Source organism: Strongylocentrotus purpuratus, unplaced genomic scaffold (assembly GCF_000002235.5).
Source record: "Strongylocentrotus purpuratus isolate Spur 01 unplaced genomic scaffold, Spur_5.0 spur5_scaffold_12, whole genome shotgun sequence".
Taxonomy (NCBI): domain Eukaryota; kingdom Metazoa; phylum Echinodermata; class Echinoidea; order Camarodonta; family Strongylocentrotidae; genus Strongylocentrotus; species Strongylocentrotus purpuratus.
Window position 1 is genome coordinate 13,826,843 of NW_022145597.1, and position 18,166 is coordinate 13,845,008.

The 18,166-nt window shown below is 36.7% G+C and overlaps 2 protein-coding genes across 2 annotated transcripts in view; one reads left to right on the forward strand and one right to left on the reverse strand.

The window, feature by feature from the left end:
• Positions 1 to 2,949: 2,949 nt before the first annotated feature.
• LOC100888070 (golgin-45) lies at positions 2,950 to 8,497 on the reverse strand. Its single transcript, XM_030981377.1, has 6 exons — positions 8,479 to 8,497; positions 7,298 to 7,458; positions 6,324 to 6,523; positions 5,139 to 5,267; positions 4,086 to 4,320; positions 2,950 to 3,390 (listed from the first exon to the last, which is right to left on the reverse strand). The coding sequence occupies exons 1-6, from the start codon at positions 8,495 to 8,497 to the stop codon at positions 3,217 to 3,219; spliced, it is 918 nt and encodes a 305-aa protein (XP_030837237.1). The 3' UTR covers positions 2,950 to 3,216.
• Positions 8,498 to 13,064: 4,567 nt separating this feature from the next.
• The window catches only part of LOC100887881 (zinc finger protein 181), a 35,707-nt gene continuing 30,605 nt past the window's right edge, over positions 13,065 to 18,166 (forward strand). The window contains exons 1-2 of the mRNA XM_030981861.1: positions 13,065 to 13,265; positions 15,485 to 15,541. The gene's annotated coding sequence lies outside the window, so the exon portion shown is untranslated. The remainder of the gene's footprint in view (positions 13,266 to 15,484; positions 15,542 to 18,166) is intronic.

Genomic DNA, 18,166 nt, shown 5'->3' on the forward strand with positions numbered 1-18,166 from the left:
GTCACTAAAGCAGGTTTGACTGTAGTATCATTGCTGCTGTTTTTGTTATTGTTGTTATTATTACTATAACGTACTTTTAACATTGGTAATGGTATGAATAATTTATTTGTGAACTGTAGAATAACTTTCTTTCTCTCAGTTAATGACATTGTTTTGAAACTGATTGCAACAGTGACATGACAAATAGTAAATAATCAAAGCAAGGCAAATTTTTCTTTGACAAATCTTTTTTATTTCCAGTTGAAGTCAGCCTCTATTTGTTCTGTACATAATACAGAGGCGACAGACATATATTTGTGAAAACTACAAGTATAAAAAATATCTTGACGAGGCACGCCATTCTAGTTATTGCACCAAAACTTCTGCAATACTTTTCTTTACTTTGTACAATGGCTAAAATCAATTTGTATTTACAGACTATTGATCATCATCAATGTGCATTAATAGCAAAGTCATAAAATCATAAAATACATGTACGTACAGTGATGACTTCCCTGAAATCCAACAAAATGGAAACAAAATTAATTTCTCATTGTCACAGGCTATTGCAATGTATATGATATTCATCTCATTTTTCATATTCTTTACTTCTTGAAATAGAAATCAGCTGGACATCACAAAGCAACTGTATCATATCAATTTTAGGAGGAAAAAAAGGTGAAAAATAGCCTCTATCTGTCATATATTTGATTTCTTTGTAAAAATTCAAAGGCAAAACAGACATAATATCCACTGCTTGTATCTTCATTTAAGATGATTGCGACTACTTTAGAAAAATCAACACAATTTCAATAGCCTTGTGCGTCACCTATTATAATGTGCGAACATGATAATGACGCATTACGTAATCCGAACATAATGTCTATGGGACATACATTAGGGTAGTGAAATTTTCCTTGAGTTGATTTTTCTAAAGTTGTTGTGATTGTATTATTTACATGTATATAAATGTTATGTGTTTTAGGACGGATGGTGATATCAAGATTCCAAAGCTGACAATAGTATTATAATCTTTATACATCTGTTAACAAGGGAGAACTAAATTTTAAAAAATAACTGCATTACAAAAGGTAACAACCATAATGCACCATTAATACCAATTGAATATAAATGTCAATATTAGCAACACCGAAAACAAATCCAATATTTTCAATTAAGTAACAATGCCAGATTAACAGTTTTTAATTACATCAAGATTGTGATTACGTCATAGAATTGTACACCTTTGTCCAACAACGTTTGGATTCACAAATCGAATAAGTCTCATTTAACTTCAAAAAGAGGCTATTCTTAAATTTCATGTCTTAATGGTGGAATGTTGTTTTGTCATCAGGAAAAAAAATTGTTTGTTCCATCCTTTTCTAGCACTGTGTAAGACTTATGCTAATAGATGTACACAAGATGATCTCAAACCAAAAACTAGCTCCGTATAAGCAGAGCTCAACACCAAAAGTCTCCCAAGACACATACCGATAGGCACTCAAAATCTAGGTCAGGATCCCCAAATTTAAAGCCTTAACATGGGGGTCACGCACACACAGACTCCAAAGAGTAAAAATGTCAATCTTGACCACCTTAGACGGAAATTTAGTGTCCCGAGCCCTGATAACAGGAATGCAAACATGGGTAGCAATAAGGGTGGTTATCTATTACAAGACAATTCACCTGCATTCAATACTGACTAGAAACTTGAACTACCTGAGGAAGGGTTAGGGTGGATTTAATAACACAAGTCCAATATACTGCTGTTCTTCTTAAAAATTGGAAATCAAATACTATTCAATAATACAATGTTGAATATACCTGGGGTGTTTCACAAAGATCCTAAGTTGGACTTAACACTTACGGAAAGCCATAAGTATCTTTGAAAATATTATGTATAAGTTATTTTTAAAGGCATAAAATGTTGATTCAAATCATTCATATTTTCTATTATCAAGGATATTTCATGTTTTTGATGTGGAATTTATGAAAAGTCTAAAAAAATTGAATTTTTGCTTTTGAATATATTTCATTTTGGGGCTACAAATGGCTCTTCATAATGTTTAAGTCCAACTTAGAGTTAAGTTTGACTTAGGATCTTTGTGAAACACCCCCCCCCCCCTGGAGTATCCATACAAAATGTCCAATAAGCATAGGTAGAGTGATAAGAAATGATTTCTGAGACACATCCAAAATTAATTTGGGGATTTGTTCTAATTATCGAAACACTCCACGTGAGGTTGTTGAGCAATTGGTAAATTGAAGTATGGAAGCCCTGAGAACTTTAATATCCATCGAATAGACTTCCAGAGGGGAATTCAACCTTTGTAATAACTTCATTTGTATGATAGAACAAATATGAGAAACAAAATGGCGAAAAACAAAAACTAACGTTCTTGTCCACAACGGGAGAGTTGTTCACGACTCTGTCACAGTCCACTGACCAAATTGCCTATTTAAGATTCTCATAGATTTAGTGATCTCATCCTTCAAACATTCATAACTCTCTTATGATAGGTCCAATATTTTTCGAACTTCCTCCATTTTGTTTCTGTTATTTTGGCCATTGGCTTTACTTCCAGAATGACATCCACAAACAGCTTTTATCACCTCCATTGGTCTCGTAACACTTTGATATCACCGGTGCATCGATCGCAGCAGTTGATAGTGATCTCCTCATAACGGGTGTGAGGGTGATAGCAATGGGTATTGCTCATTCTATCGGTCTCAATACTACTTTGTTATCTCCAGTGCATTGTTCGCAGAAGTTAATAATAACGTCCTTGTACTGGTTGTGGAGATGATAGCAATGGGTATCTCTCATTCTATCGGTCTCAATACTACTTTGTTATCTCCAGTGCATCGTTCGGAGAAGTTAATAGTAATGTCTTTGTACTGGGTGTGGAGATGCTAGCAATGGGTATCTCTCATTCTTCCGGTCTTATAATACTTTGTTATCACCAGTGCATCGATGCAGCAGTTGGCCTAAGATACATGTACCTCACACAGCTTTCTCAAGAAAATCACCCATCACTGTTCCAACCATGTTGATATGATATATGGCATGGGCTTTACACCTTCAAACAGCTTTTGTCATCTCCATTGGTCTCATAACAATTTTGATAGCACCAGTGCATCGATCACGACAGTTGATAGTGAAGTCTCGTAGTGGGTGATAACGATGGGTCATGTTGACCTTTTGTTCATTATTATCATCTACCACCTCTATCGGTCTCATACCACTTTGATATCACCAGTGCATCGATCGCAGCAGTTGATAGTGATGTTCTCGTAGCACGTGTGGGGGTGATAGCGATGGGTCATGTTGACCTTTGGCACCGGACCCTGCAGAATGGCCTGCTGGGATATCTGTTCCAGTTTGATGCTGGGTTGCTTGTTCAAGACAATCTGTATTTAAATCAATGAACAGAAGAGGGGCAGTTAACACAATATGAGGAAATCCAAAGCCTGATCTTTTAGAATTACGATTGATCTGAATTGATTGCAATTTAACTTGAAATTGACATCAATCGCACCTCTGTTTAAGATTTGTACCCATCGGCCAAGCACATGATAATTTATGGAAAAGACCTAGCTAGTGTCTTTGACAAACATCTCTAGCATCTGCATACTTTCTAGAAATGTATATATCCACTGGCCATTTATGGTTTTTGTGCCTCTCTGACAGGCTTACAATGATGTCGTAAAAAAACCTACTATCATAACCCTGAGTGCATACTTCGTGAATTCATACAATTCTTGTAAATATATATATATATGTGGGTAATTCCATAAGTTAAGGACCCACTTTGTGACATTTTTGGTGTCCCAGATTCATAAGGAACCCACACGTATTTGTGGCTCTGAGTAAAGACTTAAATAGTGGAGTGAGATTGTAAAGTGATTTCCAAGCATAATATTGCATCCTCATACCTAGAATCATTTAACAATCATACTCCACTATTTAAGTCTTTACTCAGAGCCACAAATACATGTGGCTTCCTTATGTAATTGGGACAGCAAAAATGTCACAAAGTCGGTCCCTAATTTATGGAATTAATATACACGTATAGATATACAATATATACTAATCAAACACTTACATCCTTGGCTAACATCTCTGCCTCCGTCCAATCCACAAATTCAAATCCCTTTGGGCCACCTGCAGTTGACCCCTGGTGGTGACCTCCGACATCGCCGAGGAGCACACTGGAGATGGTTGAAGAGAGCTGCTCGTTCAGGAGGGCAAGGGTCATGACATTACTGATAGGTTTTATGGACGATTCTTCATTTATACTCTGGTTCCTCTGTAAGGCACTGGATAGATATTGTAATAACCTGAGATGCAGGGAGAAAAAAAGATATAAGGACATTGTTTAGAGGTTTAGAAGATTCCTCACTTATACTCTTGACTAGAAAACAACATCGTATAAAGAAACTAAATTTGATAAGGTCACTTTATTTATTAGTCCAACTGACTGCTAAAAAAGCATGTGTGTGCTTGTAAGTAAGCAACTAGGAGACCAACGGCTTTGAGTCATCTCTGAGGGACTTGGTAATGAGGATTAATGCCTTACCAAAGGGCACTTGCATGTCGACTTGGTTGGAACCCGGGACCTCCCTGTTACGAAACCACTGCTCTACCACCGAGCCATAGCGCTGACATGACAGCTGGCAGCTCGCAAAATAATTAGTGTATGCTCATGATAATTCCTGGTCCCTCTTGCATAAAGAGTCGCATTTAAACGCAACTCTGAAAATGAACGCGAGTCCTAAAAGTCAATCGCAACTTTTCCAGATCAAACGCAACTATATGATAGATATATGACCAAACGCAAAGTTGCGTTTGATTTTAATCTCAACTCTCTTCATGCAATGGGCAGTTGCGTTAGAGTGCAAGTTGCGAATGATATTTGCGTTTGATCCGAGTAGCGAAAAACCGCAACTTGACTTTTATTGAGTTTTCATTCAAAACGATGCTAAGACAGGCGTTTCGCTGTAGGACATTCAGACTAAGAAAATATAATGACTTATTGTATAGCTATACGATTAATGCTGGTAGGTAGTCCGAACACATGGTAAAATCAAACGCTTCTAATCCCAGATCCATACATTATACAGAAAAATTAGTGGAATAAAGATGAAATGTGACCCACCGTTCCGTCTTCATCATGTGGCGCCTGATCTCTGCCCTCTCATCGAGGAGTTTCTGGAGAGCACTGAAGGATTCTTGTTGTAACATGTCAAGGTGTGTTCTAGAGGTGATCAACTCGTCCACTTGCAATCTGAAAACAAAAGAATTATAAAAAAATAACAGTTTAATTAAATTAATGTAAAATGCAGTATCTTGACATGACACAGTTTTCTTTTAACATGTCAAAATGTGTTCTTGTGTTGATGTGATCAACATTTTTTCTTGCAATTAAAAATAAAATTAAAAAATGCAAATTTTTCAGACATTTTCATTCATATACAAATGGTTCAGCCAATCTGAATGCAGTAAAAATTATTCTTAACAAAGTTTTAAAAACTCTAAGCCCCACTGCACTACTTATAGCTACTTGCGCCCTCTATATAGCAAATGATACCTAATCTGTGACTATTCGTCCTCCATGATCCCATTTTTCTTATGTTAATTGAGAGCTGAGTTGATGAGATAACCACCTGTCCAGTGACCTTGCAGGGTGGTCTAATCCCTCCTATAAACTAGTACAGATAAGCTTTAAAAGTGACAGTTCCATAAATCTAAAAATAAAAAAAGAATCCTTTATCACAAATTATACTTGGTACCAGATAAGAAGACATGTATAATATACATTTTTGTGTATGTGCCATTAGGTTTCTCTTAAAGCTGACTGAGGCGCTTCTGCACCCTGTAACATAAAATGAATCTAATTTATTATATCTTTACAATCAATTATATCTTACTATCAGTTTTATGTAACAGAAATTTGTAATTCCTGCACTGTAGCAAGAATGAAGACAGATAAGATATTTGCAATAGACCATTTTCGTAATGTAATCAAATTCGATGCACAAATCTTTGTTTAGTGCCTTGTTACAAATTATTTCACTCACCGGTTATGAATAATTGTATATCAATAGAAAAAATTCAAAATTTATTCATTATGTGTTGTTAGTAGGAAGAGAGATAATGTTTGTCCTACCTAGCAAGAATTAATGTATGCAATTCGCATTCGGTCTATTGGAATACATTCATTCATAACAGGTGAATGAGAACTTTGTAACATGCATTACATTTGATTACATTACGAAAATGGTCGATTGACTGAAATTCAATTCTTATGATACAGGGCAAAGAAGGCAGAAGTATGTCGTACCTGCTGCCTAGGAATTTGCTTCTCCAGACGTCGCACTGGATGTTGACTCTCTCCAGGGTCTCTCGTTCCTTGAGAAGGGTTGCCATGGTATTCTCTATCTCCTGAGCCAGCTGGGCGCGGTCATGGGCCAGGTTCTCCAGCTGGGTCTGCAGGTCGGCTCCCATGGAGGCCACCAGGAGCTTCTTCAGCTCCTTGTTCACCTGCAGGTTAAGATGTACATCACAGTTACATACATTAAAAGGAAATTGTTACAAAAGCTGTGCAGGACACTCATGTCAATTGACCTACAGTACGCATACTCACTAATCTGTGTGCTATAAGATACAAAAATATGTGAAGTGAAGTTTCAAGGTTTCTTTATTTTTCCACTTGATATAACATAATCAAATGAATATGTAATATATACAAATTCAATTACACAATATTAACCAAACATTTTACAAATGATTATACAATTATTTGAATAAATCATTTAAGATTGGCACAATAGTAAAACATAGTGGAGGAGTCTATTAAAAAAGCAAGGATTGTATTTTTTAGATCCCTTGAGAATAAAAAAAGTTACAAGTGCTCTGTAATATAATTAGAAAATATATGTATAAAAATGCTTAGGTAATCCTACACCCTCGAGAAGTACGCATAATTATGCTTCCAAAAAAAACACATGGTTAACCAAAACTGTTTACCAAGGCATATGTGAACAAACCTTAAGTTGAAAATTAAAAAAGCACCCAAACCATCATAAAAGTCGATAAAGGTTTTGATTTTGTACACAACTGTTATTCATCAAAAAGATAAGAACTGGGGGGCATTTCACAAAAATTGTCATCAGTGACAAACGACAGTTGTTGTTATAAGCTACTGAAATCCTTGATTCTGATTGGTTATTAGCAGATTTGTCACTGATTTTAGTCATTTGTCATTGAAAACAGGCTTTGTGAAACAGGTCCCTGGTCTGAGCTGTTTTTGCTTACCTGAATCTGTGCAGTGAGTTCAGCTTCCAGCTCCATGCATTTCACTTCAAACGCATCCCTCTCCTTTTGTATCCCTGCCATCCCTGTTTCAGCTGCCTTCAACTGTTCCTGTTGCTCTGTGTACAGCTCTTGGAGTAGACCTTCTCCGGTAGGTACGATCCCTGCGGAAGGAGTAATGATAACATAGTGCTGTTTTCAAGATTATTGTGTTATTATTTCACTGTATACATTTTTATTTGTCTATGACACTTATTCTCTCAGTAACAAAACAGAAGGGCTAAATTTTCTTCATTTTTTCTCATAAAACTTCAATCTGTTTTGAATTACTTTATTTCCAGTACACTCATCTGACATGCAAGCAATATTTGTATTTTTTGTTTTGTCTTTTGTTACTGCTTTGATGTTTTGAGGTAAACATTTGTTTATTTTGATATTTTTTTTCCCATTTGCTATGTTTTTCTTTATAAATAAACCAGTATGTATATGATTTTTAATGCTTTTTTATATGATTGTATGTTTTGATGTAAACTCACATTTTTAGTCTTTGGACTTTTTGATGAGATTGAATAAAACCTAATTTGAATTGAACGGTTTGGTTCAAATTTTTTCATCTGCAACAAGCTTTGCTTGACTTTAGACCCCTCCATTGCATAAAACACAAATCATGGAATGGAAAATGATTATATTTTCTGTTGATTTCTACGACGACTGATTTTTGACAACAGTTATGTTCACTCTTAATATGCCTAAGACTTTCTAATTTCGTAACTGTAAGCTTGAATACATGAATGTACAGATCCCTTTATCTGCCGTAGAAAGTCAATATCTTTGTATGCATCCTGTACGCACATCCGATTTATTTCATTTGAGGAGGCGCGATAGCTCAGTCGGTAGAGCAGTGGTCTCGTAATCCGGTGACCCGGGTTCGAAACCAAAGCGATGCGCTAGTGCCCTTTGGTAAGGCATTAATCCTCATTACCAGGTCTCTCAGAGTGGACCTAAAGCTGCCGGCCGTCTGGTTGCTTACTTACAAGCATTTATGCTTTCTTAGCAGTCAGGTAAAATAACAACCACCACCAGAATATAATTTTTACCTACATTGAATTGTTGAAAATAAAATAAATTGATAAATACTTTCTATTCACCCAGTGTTTCAATGTTTGAATTGAATGGAAATTGACTTGTTTCAAGTAACGTCATTACTGACCTTGAGATTTATTTTCGTGCCTTGGACTTGGATCAAACTGCACGTCCTTTTGATTCTGCCGATGACGAAAGGCAAGATCGGTGGAATTTCTGTTCTTGCTGTCAAAGAACGCAGGCTGAGATCCAGCGAGCCTGTACCCTTCACGTCTAGTGCCCTCTGTTGTCCCAGCTTCCTGATCCGTCTCCTTTCCCTCTGCCTCGGGCCTTGGACTGGACGAGGAGAACACATTTTCGTCGCGCACTATGTACTGAGACTGGACAGAGAAGAGATGCTGCTGGGATCTTGAAGCCATCGTGGTTGCTATTTACCTCTGCAAAAACATAAAATAAATATAATAAAATAAAATAATTCATGGAAGGCATTCAAGGGTTGCCATATTGGTATAAACACACACTACAAATTGAACACTGGCCAAGCTACGACAGGTCAAAGGCACTACATGAATTGCTACTACTAATCATTTAAAAAAAAATAGAAATTTGATGTGAATGACAAAGCAGTACCGGTACTTTGACCGAAAAATTCAAATATTCAGACACACAATGGAAAGTCCCTAAAAGCCAAACAAAATAATAAGTAAAATTATTTGTACTTCATTTGATCCAGATCACATTTTGTTACTCAAACATGGAGGGGAAAAAAGGGACACCTACTACTTCTACTTCTAATAGTTTAGTTACTTACTTTTTTTTCATACACTGTACATACAGAGTCTATGTAAGAAATCTATTCTTTGTTTCAATTTTTTTGACTGAGCAAAATACAAACCAAAGAGTTTTAGGTTTTGCACATGCTACTCACCAAATGATTCTCAAAAATAATGTGAAGTGAAAGAACCTTTGATCAGTGTGGTTTTTTTTCTATACCATACATGCCAACATTTGAAAATCAGAAATCTGTACAAATTATGCTATTTAAAAAAAAAAGAGGAACAATCCTAACTCTCCTATTCAATACTACAGACAAATTTGTACAGGAAGAGGAACACCTGCATTAAAATGATAATTATCTTCTCCCAAAAAGAGGAATGTTCCTCTTTAATCTGAACAGTTGGCATGTATGCTATACATAAGAGATCCATCTTCAAATCTTCCTGAAGTTCTGAACGAAACAATCAATATTTTGTAATAGATCTAATCTTTTATTTGATAACATCTAGATCTCTATGACTAGTTTCATAATGAATTAACATTCTACATGTACTTCATTAATACAGGCATGTATTTATTACAAATAAAGTCATATATCTTCACTGTTTCAGTCAGATCATTATTTAATATTATTTATTTATTTTAGAAAAATTGCATTTAAAGAACCTAATTGCATTTAAAAAAATCTAATTGCATTTGAAGAACCTTGCCCTTGGCCATCTCGATCTCGTGAAATATAGGCCACCATCAAACACAATAGGGCTGGAAGACGTCTAGTATGGCTATGCATTGCAAGAAATGAAGCTCGTCTGTGCGTCATAAATGCATTTTGGACTATTTCATGAAAACCTTAACCTCAAAATGTCATGAGAACAGAAAGCATAGATACTAGCCTCCAAGCCGAACACACAACACAACAATGAACAGGTGGGATCACATACAAAACTTTCCATTCATGTTTCATCCAAAACAACCACGGTATAGATAATCACAAGTGTATAGGAATACCTAAATTACAATGTATTAATTAACTAGTACTACTGAGGGCTTTTAAAAGCTAAAAACTATTCATACTTACAGTAAATTCTCGAAATTCACAAATCCATTCACGCGAATGACGTGTTCGAAATAGCTCCTCGGCGGTGTGACGTCATGGTGAACGTCAATCTAAAAGAAGATCCTCAATGCAACGTAACTTTTCACAAGATAATAACTTCGTCAGATCACAAGAAGATCAAAACGTCACACCTATCCGAATAATCCACACACGTAGGCCATCTAGCAAGTTTGATGTTTGCATAAATAAGGAATACACATAATCTTCAGGTTGCCGACTTCTCTTGTCCTCCATATCAGTATCTTATCAGTGTCATAAATAAATGTTGAAATATAGAATGATATTTCTATTACCAAAAAAAAGATCGTCATTAAATTGATTGATTGATTGATTTATTCGCATATATTATTATATTATTATATGAACTTTTCAAACACGAAATAAACAAGAGAGAGAATTAAAAATATAATTTGACATGGATGACATGAAAGCTAATAAATATTCCCACTATGGTCAAAAGATTATTTATAAATAGTTGGTAGAGAAATGGATATTCTATTTGATGAATACAGAAGAAAACGAATAGAAAGAAAAAAAGCAAGAGCAAAAGGATGACGTCAAAATAGAAATGAAAATAAACTTGACAAGGTTATGAACCAAATGAAATTAAAACGATGACATCAGTAGGTTAGGCAGCTTATCCTCTCAGTTATTGCATATACATGTACTACGTTGAGCCTTTTATGACCTATTTTGAAAATTAAAAAAACAACAACACATAGAAATGCTCTGAACTAAAGGACATATATTCATCAGATTATGACAACAGTTAACTTACTCATTCCTATTCGTCAATAAGGTTTACCTTAGCACAGCAATTAATTAGTATTTGCAATTTAAGCATCAAAAGCTGCAAAAAATAAAACAAATATTTGTCTTTTTTCTTTTTTTTTGAAAATGAATTCCTTTATTGTCATGCACAAAATAAAATGAAGGCATAACAATCGTTTTACAGCTCACATGTGTATCAATATAACAATACATTTCTTCTTTCTAATGTCAATTTAATTAAAGAAGGTTCGAGAACTCAGCCCCCCCCCCCCTCCCACCTGGTCTATTTTGTTATACTTAGGGTGCACACATCTCTGCGTTTTGTCCCTGCCCCCCCCCCCTCCTCTATATATATATATATATATATATATATATATATATATATGATCTCCCTCTCTCTCTTTCTCTCTCTTTCTCTCTCTCTCTCTCTCTCTCTCTCTCTCTCTCTCTCTCTCTCTAAACTAATCAAGCAATCAAACACACACACATTTTCTATCTCTAATATTATAAGCCCCTTCCTCCCCTCACGTCTATCTCTCTCTCTCTCTCTCTCCTCTTGCTCTTACCGTTGTTTGGATCGCATGCATGTGACGTGATCATTCGATGTCGTCACTGAACAATTACAAAAGAAGTGATCATTTGATGTCGTCACTGATCAATTACACATTAAAGAAGGGTCATGAAAGCACTAAAGAAATAATGACTGTTTACAAATCTATATTTGCATAGCTCAAACACCCACCTCCCCATAGCAACATACAAATTGTATTAGTCTTTTCTATCTATACATGATGCCAAAAGGAGAAACGTTCATAATATTTTTTTCTTGCTTGTTTAGTTTTATCGATTTATCTTTGTTGCTGCTGTTGTTGTTGTTGCTACTGCTGCTGATGTGTTATTGAGGGACTCGGAACAACCTCGAATGTTATTTATTTATTCATTTGTTTATTGAAATATAACAAGAATCAAATATAGACTACATTGTAGCCTGAACAGAATAAAAATGTAATACACGGAAATAAAATTAATGGATATCACCAAAGCTGAATGTTACCGAAATTTGCACAAAATTCATGTAACTCCTAGTACCCCCCGGCGGTCTATATACCAATATGAATGTTGTTGTTTTTTCTTCAATAAAGCAATTGCTGAATATTCAAATGCCAGATGCAATTATCAGTTTATTTCTCTTTTATATAGTTTTATGTATATCTCTTTAGAAATCTTCAAGAAACACTGCAGGCGCGTAGCCAGGGGGGGGGGGGCGGTCGCCCCCCCCCAAAAAAAAAAACGCCGGCCAAAAAAAAAAGAGAGAAAGAGGAGGAAAAAAAAAGAAGGTCGTAGGAAGAAAAAGGGAAAAGGAGTCGAGAACGGTACAACGAATCATCAAAGCTTCCGCGCTTCGCGCGGAAAGGGGGGAACTGACTTCAAATCTAGAATTAAGGGTCGGGAAAGGTACAACGAATCGTCTTCTTTCTTTAATAATTTAATGAAACGTCAAAACTTCGCACGAGAGGGGGGGGGGGAACAGAATTCAGACAATGATTAAGAGTCGAGAAAGGTACAACGAATCGTCTTCTTTCTCTAATAATTTAATAAAACGTCAAAACTTCGCACGAGAGGGGGGGGGAACAGAATTCAGACAAGGATTATGAGTCGAGAAAGGTACAACGAATCGTCTTCTTTCAAAGCTTCCGCGCTTCGCGCGGGAGGGGGGAAACTCCCCCTCCCTGCACCCACCCCCCCCCCCCCTAGGGGGCGCGCTTCGCGCGCTCTGTAAGTGATTCGCACGCTTCGCGTGCTCACTACCGCCCCCCCCCCCCCCTAAAATGAAATCCTGGCTACGCGCTTGAGAAACAGAGGTGGGAAAAGAATTATGTCTCTGCAGTTTTCAATTCTCCTCAGCTACAGAGGCTGTGTTATATAGACTACCACCTTTGTTTACAACTTACCCACAGACATGTATACATAGATCAGCTGATTGCGGTTTTGAACTGTATACGTTGTACACACGTGCATAACTAGCGCGCTAATAATCAAATGGAAAATGAGGGTGGAGCAAATTAAGTCGATGATTCACTGCTATTCAAACGTGCCCCCACCCTTTTCCTTAGCAATGGAACAGCAAAAAGAATCAGACGGGTTAGGAGGAATGAGGTCGAAAAGAGGACCTCATCTACAAGCACATTGGTCAACATTTCGGCGGGGGAGCTGGAACTTACGGTAATTTTTTGTCGCATATTTTGAGAGCTCTTCCTTGTCTTCAGAATGTGTTCAGTCCCACACGTACATGATATGCGTATGCTGAAGTTGAAGTGTTGAATTTAGATTAAAATTAATATGACATCTGTTGTTGTGTTCAATACTGACTCGTCGAAATAAATTATTAGATTCTTTATTCATTTGCAACGACTGTGAATAAATATTTTAAGTAGGTTGACTAAAATATATTTATGGATGCTGTAAAGAGTCAAGATTCAAGAATGATGTCATTTTTTAAATTTTATTTGAATGACATTAGATCTCTAGATCTATTTAATCTGTTTTTATTCCCCACTAAGCCACATAGCCTAAGTTAAGGGCTCTCTCGAAATGTTTTTTTAATGATATTATTCGAGAGAGCCTTAAACGGCTCCCATACCCCTGCACGGAGAGGCATGTAAACAAAACTCAAAAGTGGTCCAAAATCACACTTTCGCGCACCCGACCAATATTGGACAGTGGCTTTGATAAATTTTGTCGTAGTTTTGGTCTTAATTAGCGCTTTAATTTCAAAATCGGATCTAAAAATAACAAAATAAGAGCAATTTTCTTACCAGACCGATACAGCTCAGCTCCCTTTTCACGTGTACCGTGTGAATTTACGATGTCTACACAATGGTGATGACCTCTGACTGGCACTTCCGTAATTGTGGGTAAATTGTGCTGCTTCCGTATAATGCGCTGTATGAGTGTTATTCAGCGCATTATACGGAAGCAGCACATTTATGAAGTGCTAGTCAGAGGTCATCACCATTGTGTAGACATCGTGAATTCACACGGTACACGTGAAAAGGGAGCTGAGCTGTATCGGTCTGGTAAGAAAATTGCTCTTATTTTGTTATTTTTAGATCCGATTTTGAAATTAAAGCGCTAATTAAGACCAAAACTACGACAAAATTTATCAAAGCCACTGTCCAATATTGGTTGGGTGCGCGAAAGTGTGATTTTGGACCACTTTTGAGTTTTGTTTACATGCCTCTCCGTGCAGGGGTATGGGAGCCGTTTAAGGCTCTCTCGAATAATATCATTAAAAAACATTTCGAGAGAGCCCTTAAGGCTATAAGCCACATACATTGATAATTTATCATGAGCTATTTGTTGCATGTTGTTGCTATGTCAGGTGTGGTTAGATTTCAATGTCATATCATAATGATGTCAGAATTAGTATTGTAACTGTTATCTTCTTATGCAGACACTAGATCTATATAAGATAATAAGGACACTTGGACGCCGTTATGTTAGATACAACTGGTGGTCGTGTTATCGTGTATATCGCGCTGCCTACATGCATGCCGCATGATAGCATAGAGTCCCGTGTATGATACTAGTCTAGGCTTCAGACCTTGCAACAGTAACCATCAATAAATGTGTTTCAAAAGTTGAATCTGATTTTACAGTAGTGTGCTATGTCAGGCATGTTTAAACTTTTGAGCAGGCGGAGAAATAGAATTTCACCAATAGTAAAATTAGATGGTTTACTTTGATATAATAAGATATAATATATTATAGTGTATGAAGTGTAAACCATAAATTCACAAGATGGGGGGGGGGGGGGGGATGTGATAATGAATGTACCGGTATATGGCCGGTATATTATGACATAAACAAATTTAATGACAATAACAAATAAATCCTAAAAAAAAAAAAAAAACCTCTGAAGTTGCTGGAACATGGGAGGAGTGTGAATTTGGGTGTGAATTTGGGTGTGGTCATTTACAACTTCAAACTTTCCTCAATTTTCTCAGACTTTAGACTATTTCATTTCTCTCAATCTTGTGCTTACTACCCAACTTTGAATGCGGGTGTAATCCCTCATTAAAAGACGATATACATGGGTGTACAAAGTCAAATAAAAAATTATTAAAAAAGCATAAACATGCTTCATTTTCTCTATACCATGGTTTGAGGGGGAGTAAGGGTGGAGTACTTGATTAAATCCTCTTTTTTTTTTTACAATGATTTGATTATGTACATATATCTTCATCTTTAAATCTTTGTTTTGCATATACTTGAAGAAACGATCTAGCTCTTAAGCAAAGGGCTTACATGCCCCCTGAGTGTGTAACATCTAAATATCTGCGGATTAATATGTGGGACATGCTGCTGCTTATTCAGCCATGTGTATATAGTCATATTATTTGTATTTACTTTTTTCTTATAATTTGTTTTATCCCTGACAGGGTCTATCTGGATTTCCTAGGCACAAACAAAGAGCTACTACGGGTATTAATATTCAGGTATGTTCTTTCTGTACTTTTCAACAATCGTAGTCCTCTCCTAGGGTTGGATTAATTAATGACACTTGAAGGGAACTTCAAGTGAAATTATTTTATTATTTTATTTACATATATTGTAAAAATGTTAAGGCAACATATAATTATGTTTCAGTCCCCCCCCCCCCCTCCCCTTTTTCTTTGTATTATACTGAATCCTGAATCCTGGATTCAGTGTAAGGGCAACATATGATACTATGTAGCTACAATTGATTGTATTTACATATGGTAAAAATGTTAAGGCAACATTTAATTATGTTTCAGTCCCCCCCCCCCTCCTTTTTTATTATTATACTGAATCCTGGATTCAATGTAAGGACAACAGATTATACTGACTAGCTACAATTGATTTTATTTAAATATGGTGACAATGTTAGAGCAACGTTTGATTATGTTTACAAATGGTGACAAATCAATTCAGAATTTGTCACCACCCACTCAGTGAACTATGTTGTGCAATCGTTATACTTGTTTTGCGTGGCAAGTCTGGGCATTTCATCAGTTGAGCCTGAAGGGCATTAATTCACGTCCATTTGCACAGGGTTTATCCCCTTTTTGCTCTTAGCATGCGATGTGAATCATGAATTATTATAGGTCGCAAAAATTGTGTTCACATGGGGTCATGGTAGTTTAAAGTTATTTTTGTAAAATGTCAAAGTTTGAGTAGTAACCCTCTATCAGTGATGTGGGTTCACACATGATCAAAACAACGACAGTTCAACACTTTATACCACAAGCTGGGCAAGCATTCGTTGCTAATACATGAACAAGCTTGCAAAAGTTATTTGCATACCGGTATGCATCTCTGCATGGCACATAACAGTATGAGTGAGGACCCATTGGCCCGAATTCACAAAGCAAGGTTTGAGCTCAGACCAAGGTTTGACCTCAAACCTCCTTTTGTTTCGCCAAACCTCCTTTTGTAATAACAAAGGGAGGTTTGGCGAAACAAAAGGAGGTTTGAGCTCAAACCTTGCTTTGTGAATTCGGGCCTTTGAGTTTTCATGTTAGGCTAAAGATTGCATGTGGTTCGAAACTTGAGTACTTAAATTTAAGTTTCTCAAACCTTGGGTGTGTCTGGACGGTTCTTCAAGATAACCTCGAAGTTTGAAGATTGGTTGATTTGTCTGTGTTACCCGACTGCTAAGAAATCATTTGTATGCTTGTAAGTAACCAGGGGACCGACAGCTTTAAATCCTCTCCGAGGGACTTTGTAATGAGGATTGATGCCTTACCAAAAAGCATGAGCGCATCGAATTGGTTTTGATCCTGGGACCTCCCGGTTAAGAGACTGCTGCTCTACCACTGAGCCATTGCGTCTCACTCTTAATTAAAAACCATGGTCTAATCTTAAAGTTAAAAGAGTTGTGTGAATATTACTTCAATCATACTTATTATTATTCATTGTGGTTAAAAAGACCAGCCTCTCCTAAGCCGGCGGCTAAATTGAATCCTTCTGCTTTTTCACCAGATAGTACAACCGTAAACAAAACGAAAAAAATCACCAAGTATGAATAATTGTCTCTTATGCTTTCATAAGTCACACTCACACAGCTGGGGGAATAGGTCTTAGGGAAAACTAGGCAGCGCCCAGTTAGGCAACCGAGATTCAACCCCGCACAGAATTGTCGCAAGTAATCAGTCACTAAGTGCTCTCAAATGATCGTAATGAAATTGTTATTTAATCAGGCAATTTCCTGGATCACCGATCGCCCATATCCCCCAGAAATAAATCAATCAGATCCAGATTGACGTTCCCACCCAAAATACCCTGTTCACACTGGGGCACCCATGTTTTTAAGGGTTAATAAAGTTCTGGCTGTGTTCATACTTTCATTTAAACCAAGTAGGGAAAACCTCACATAATTGGATTATCGCTGAAAGGCCTAGCTGTTAAGTAAAGCTTCTTCTTAACGTCTTTTTATGCTCTCACCCTGAAGTTCTGTTGTGTCCACACTTTCATTTAAAACAATGAGGTAAACCCCCAAATACTTTGATTATCCCTACGTAACTACTACTGAATATGCAGCCTGAAAGACATACCTGTACACTGTTAAGTAAAGCATCTTCTTAACGTCTTTTTTGTGCTCTCACCCTGAAGTCCTGCGGTGTCCACACTTTCATTTAAACCAATGAGGTAAACCCTCACATAATTTGATTACCCCTGCATAACTTCTACTGAATATGCAGCCTGAAAGACCTACACTGTTATGTAAAGCTTCTTCTTGATGTCTTTTTGTGCTCTCACCCTGTAATTCTGTTGTGTCCACACTTTCATTTAAAACAATGAGGTAAACCCCCAAATACTTTGATTACCCCTGCATAACTTCTACTGAATATGCAGCCTGAAAGACCTACACTGTTATGTAAAGCTTGTTCTTAATGTCTTTTTGTGCTCTCACCCTGAAGTCCTCCTGTGTCCACACTTTCATTTAAAGCAAGGTGGTAAACCCTTGCATTTGATTATCCCTCCATTTTGTGCTCTCATCCTGCTTTTTACAAGACATTCTTGTATTCACACTTTCAATTAAGCTCCTATTCTTACTCTTGTTATAAACCAGTTTACTAATGTATTCAATTTTTATGCTG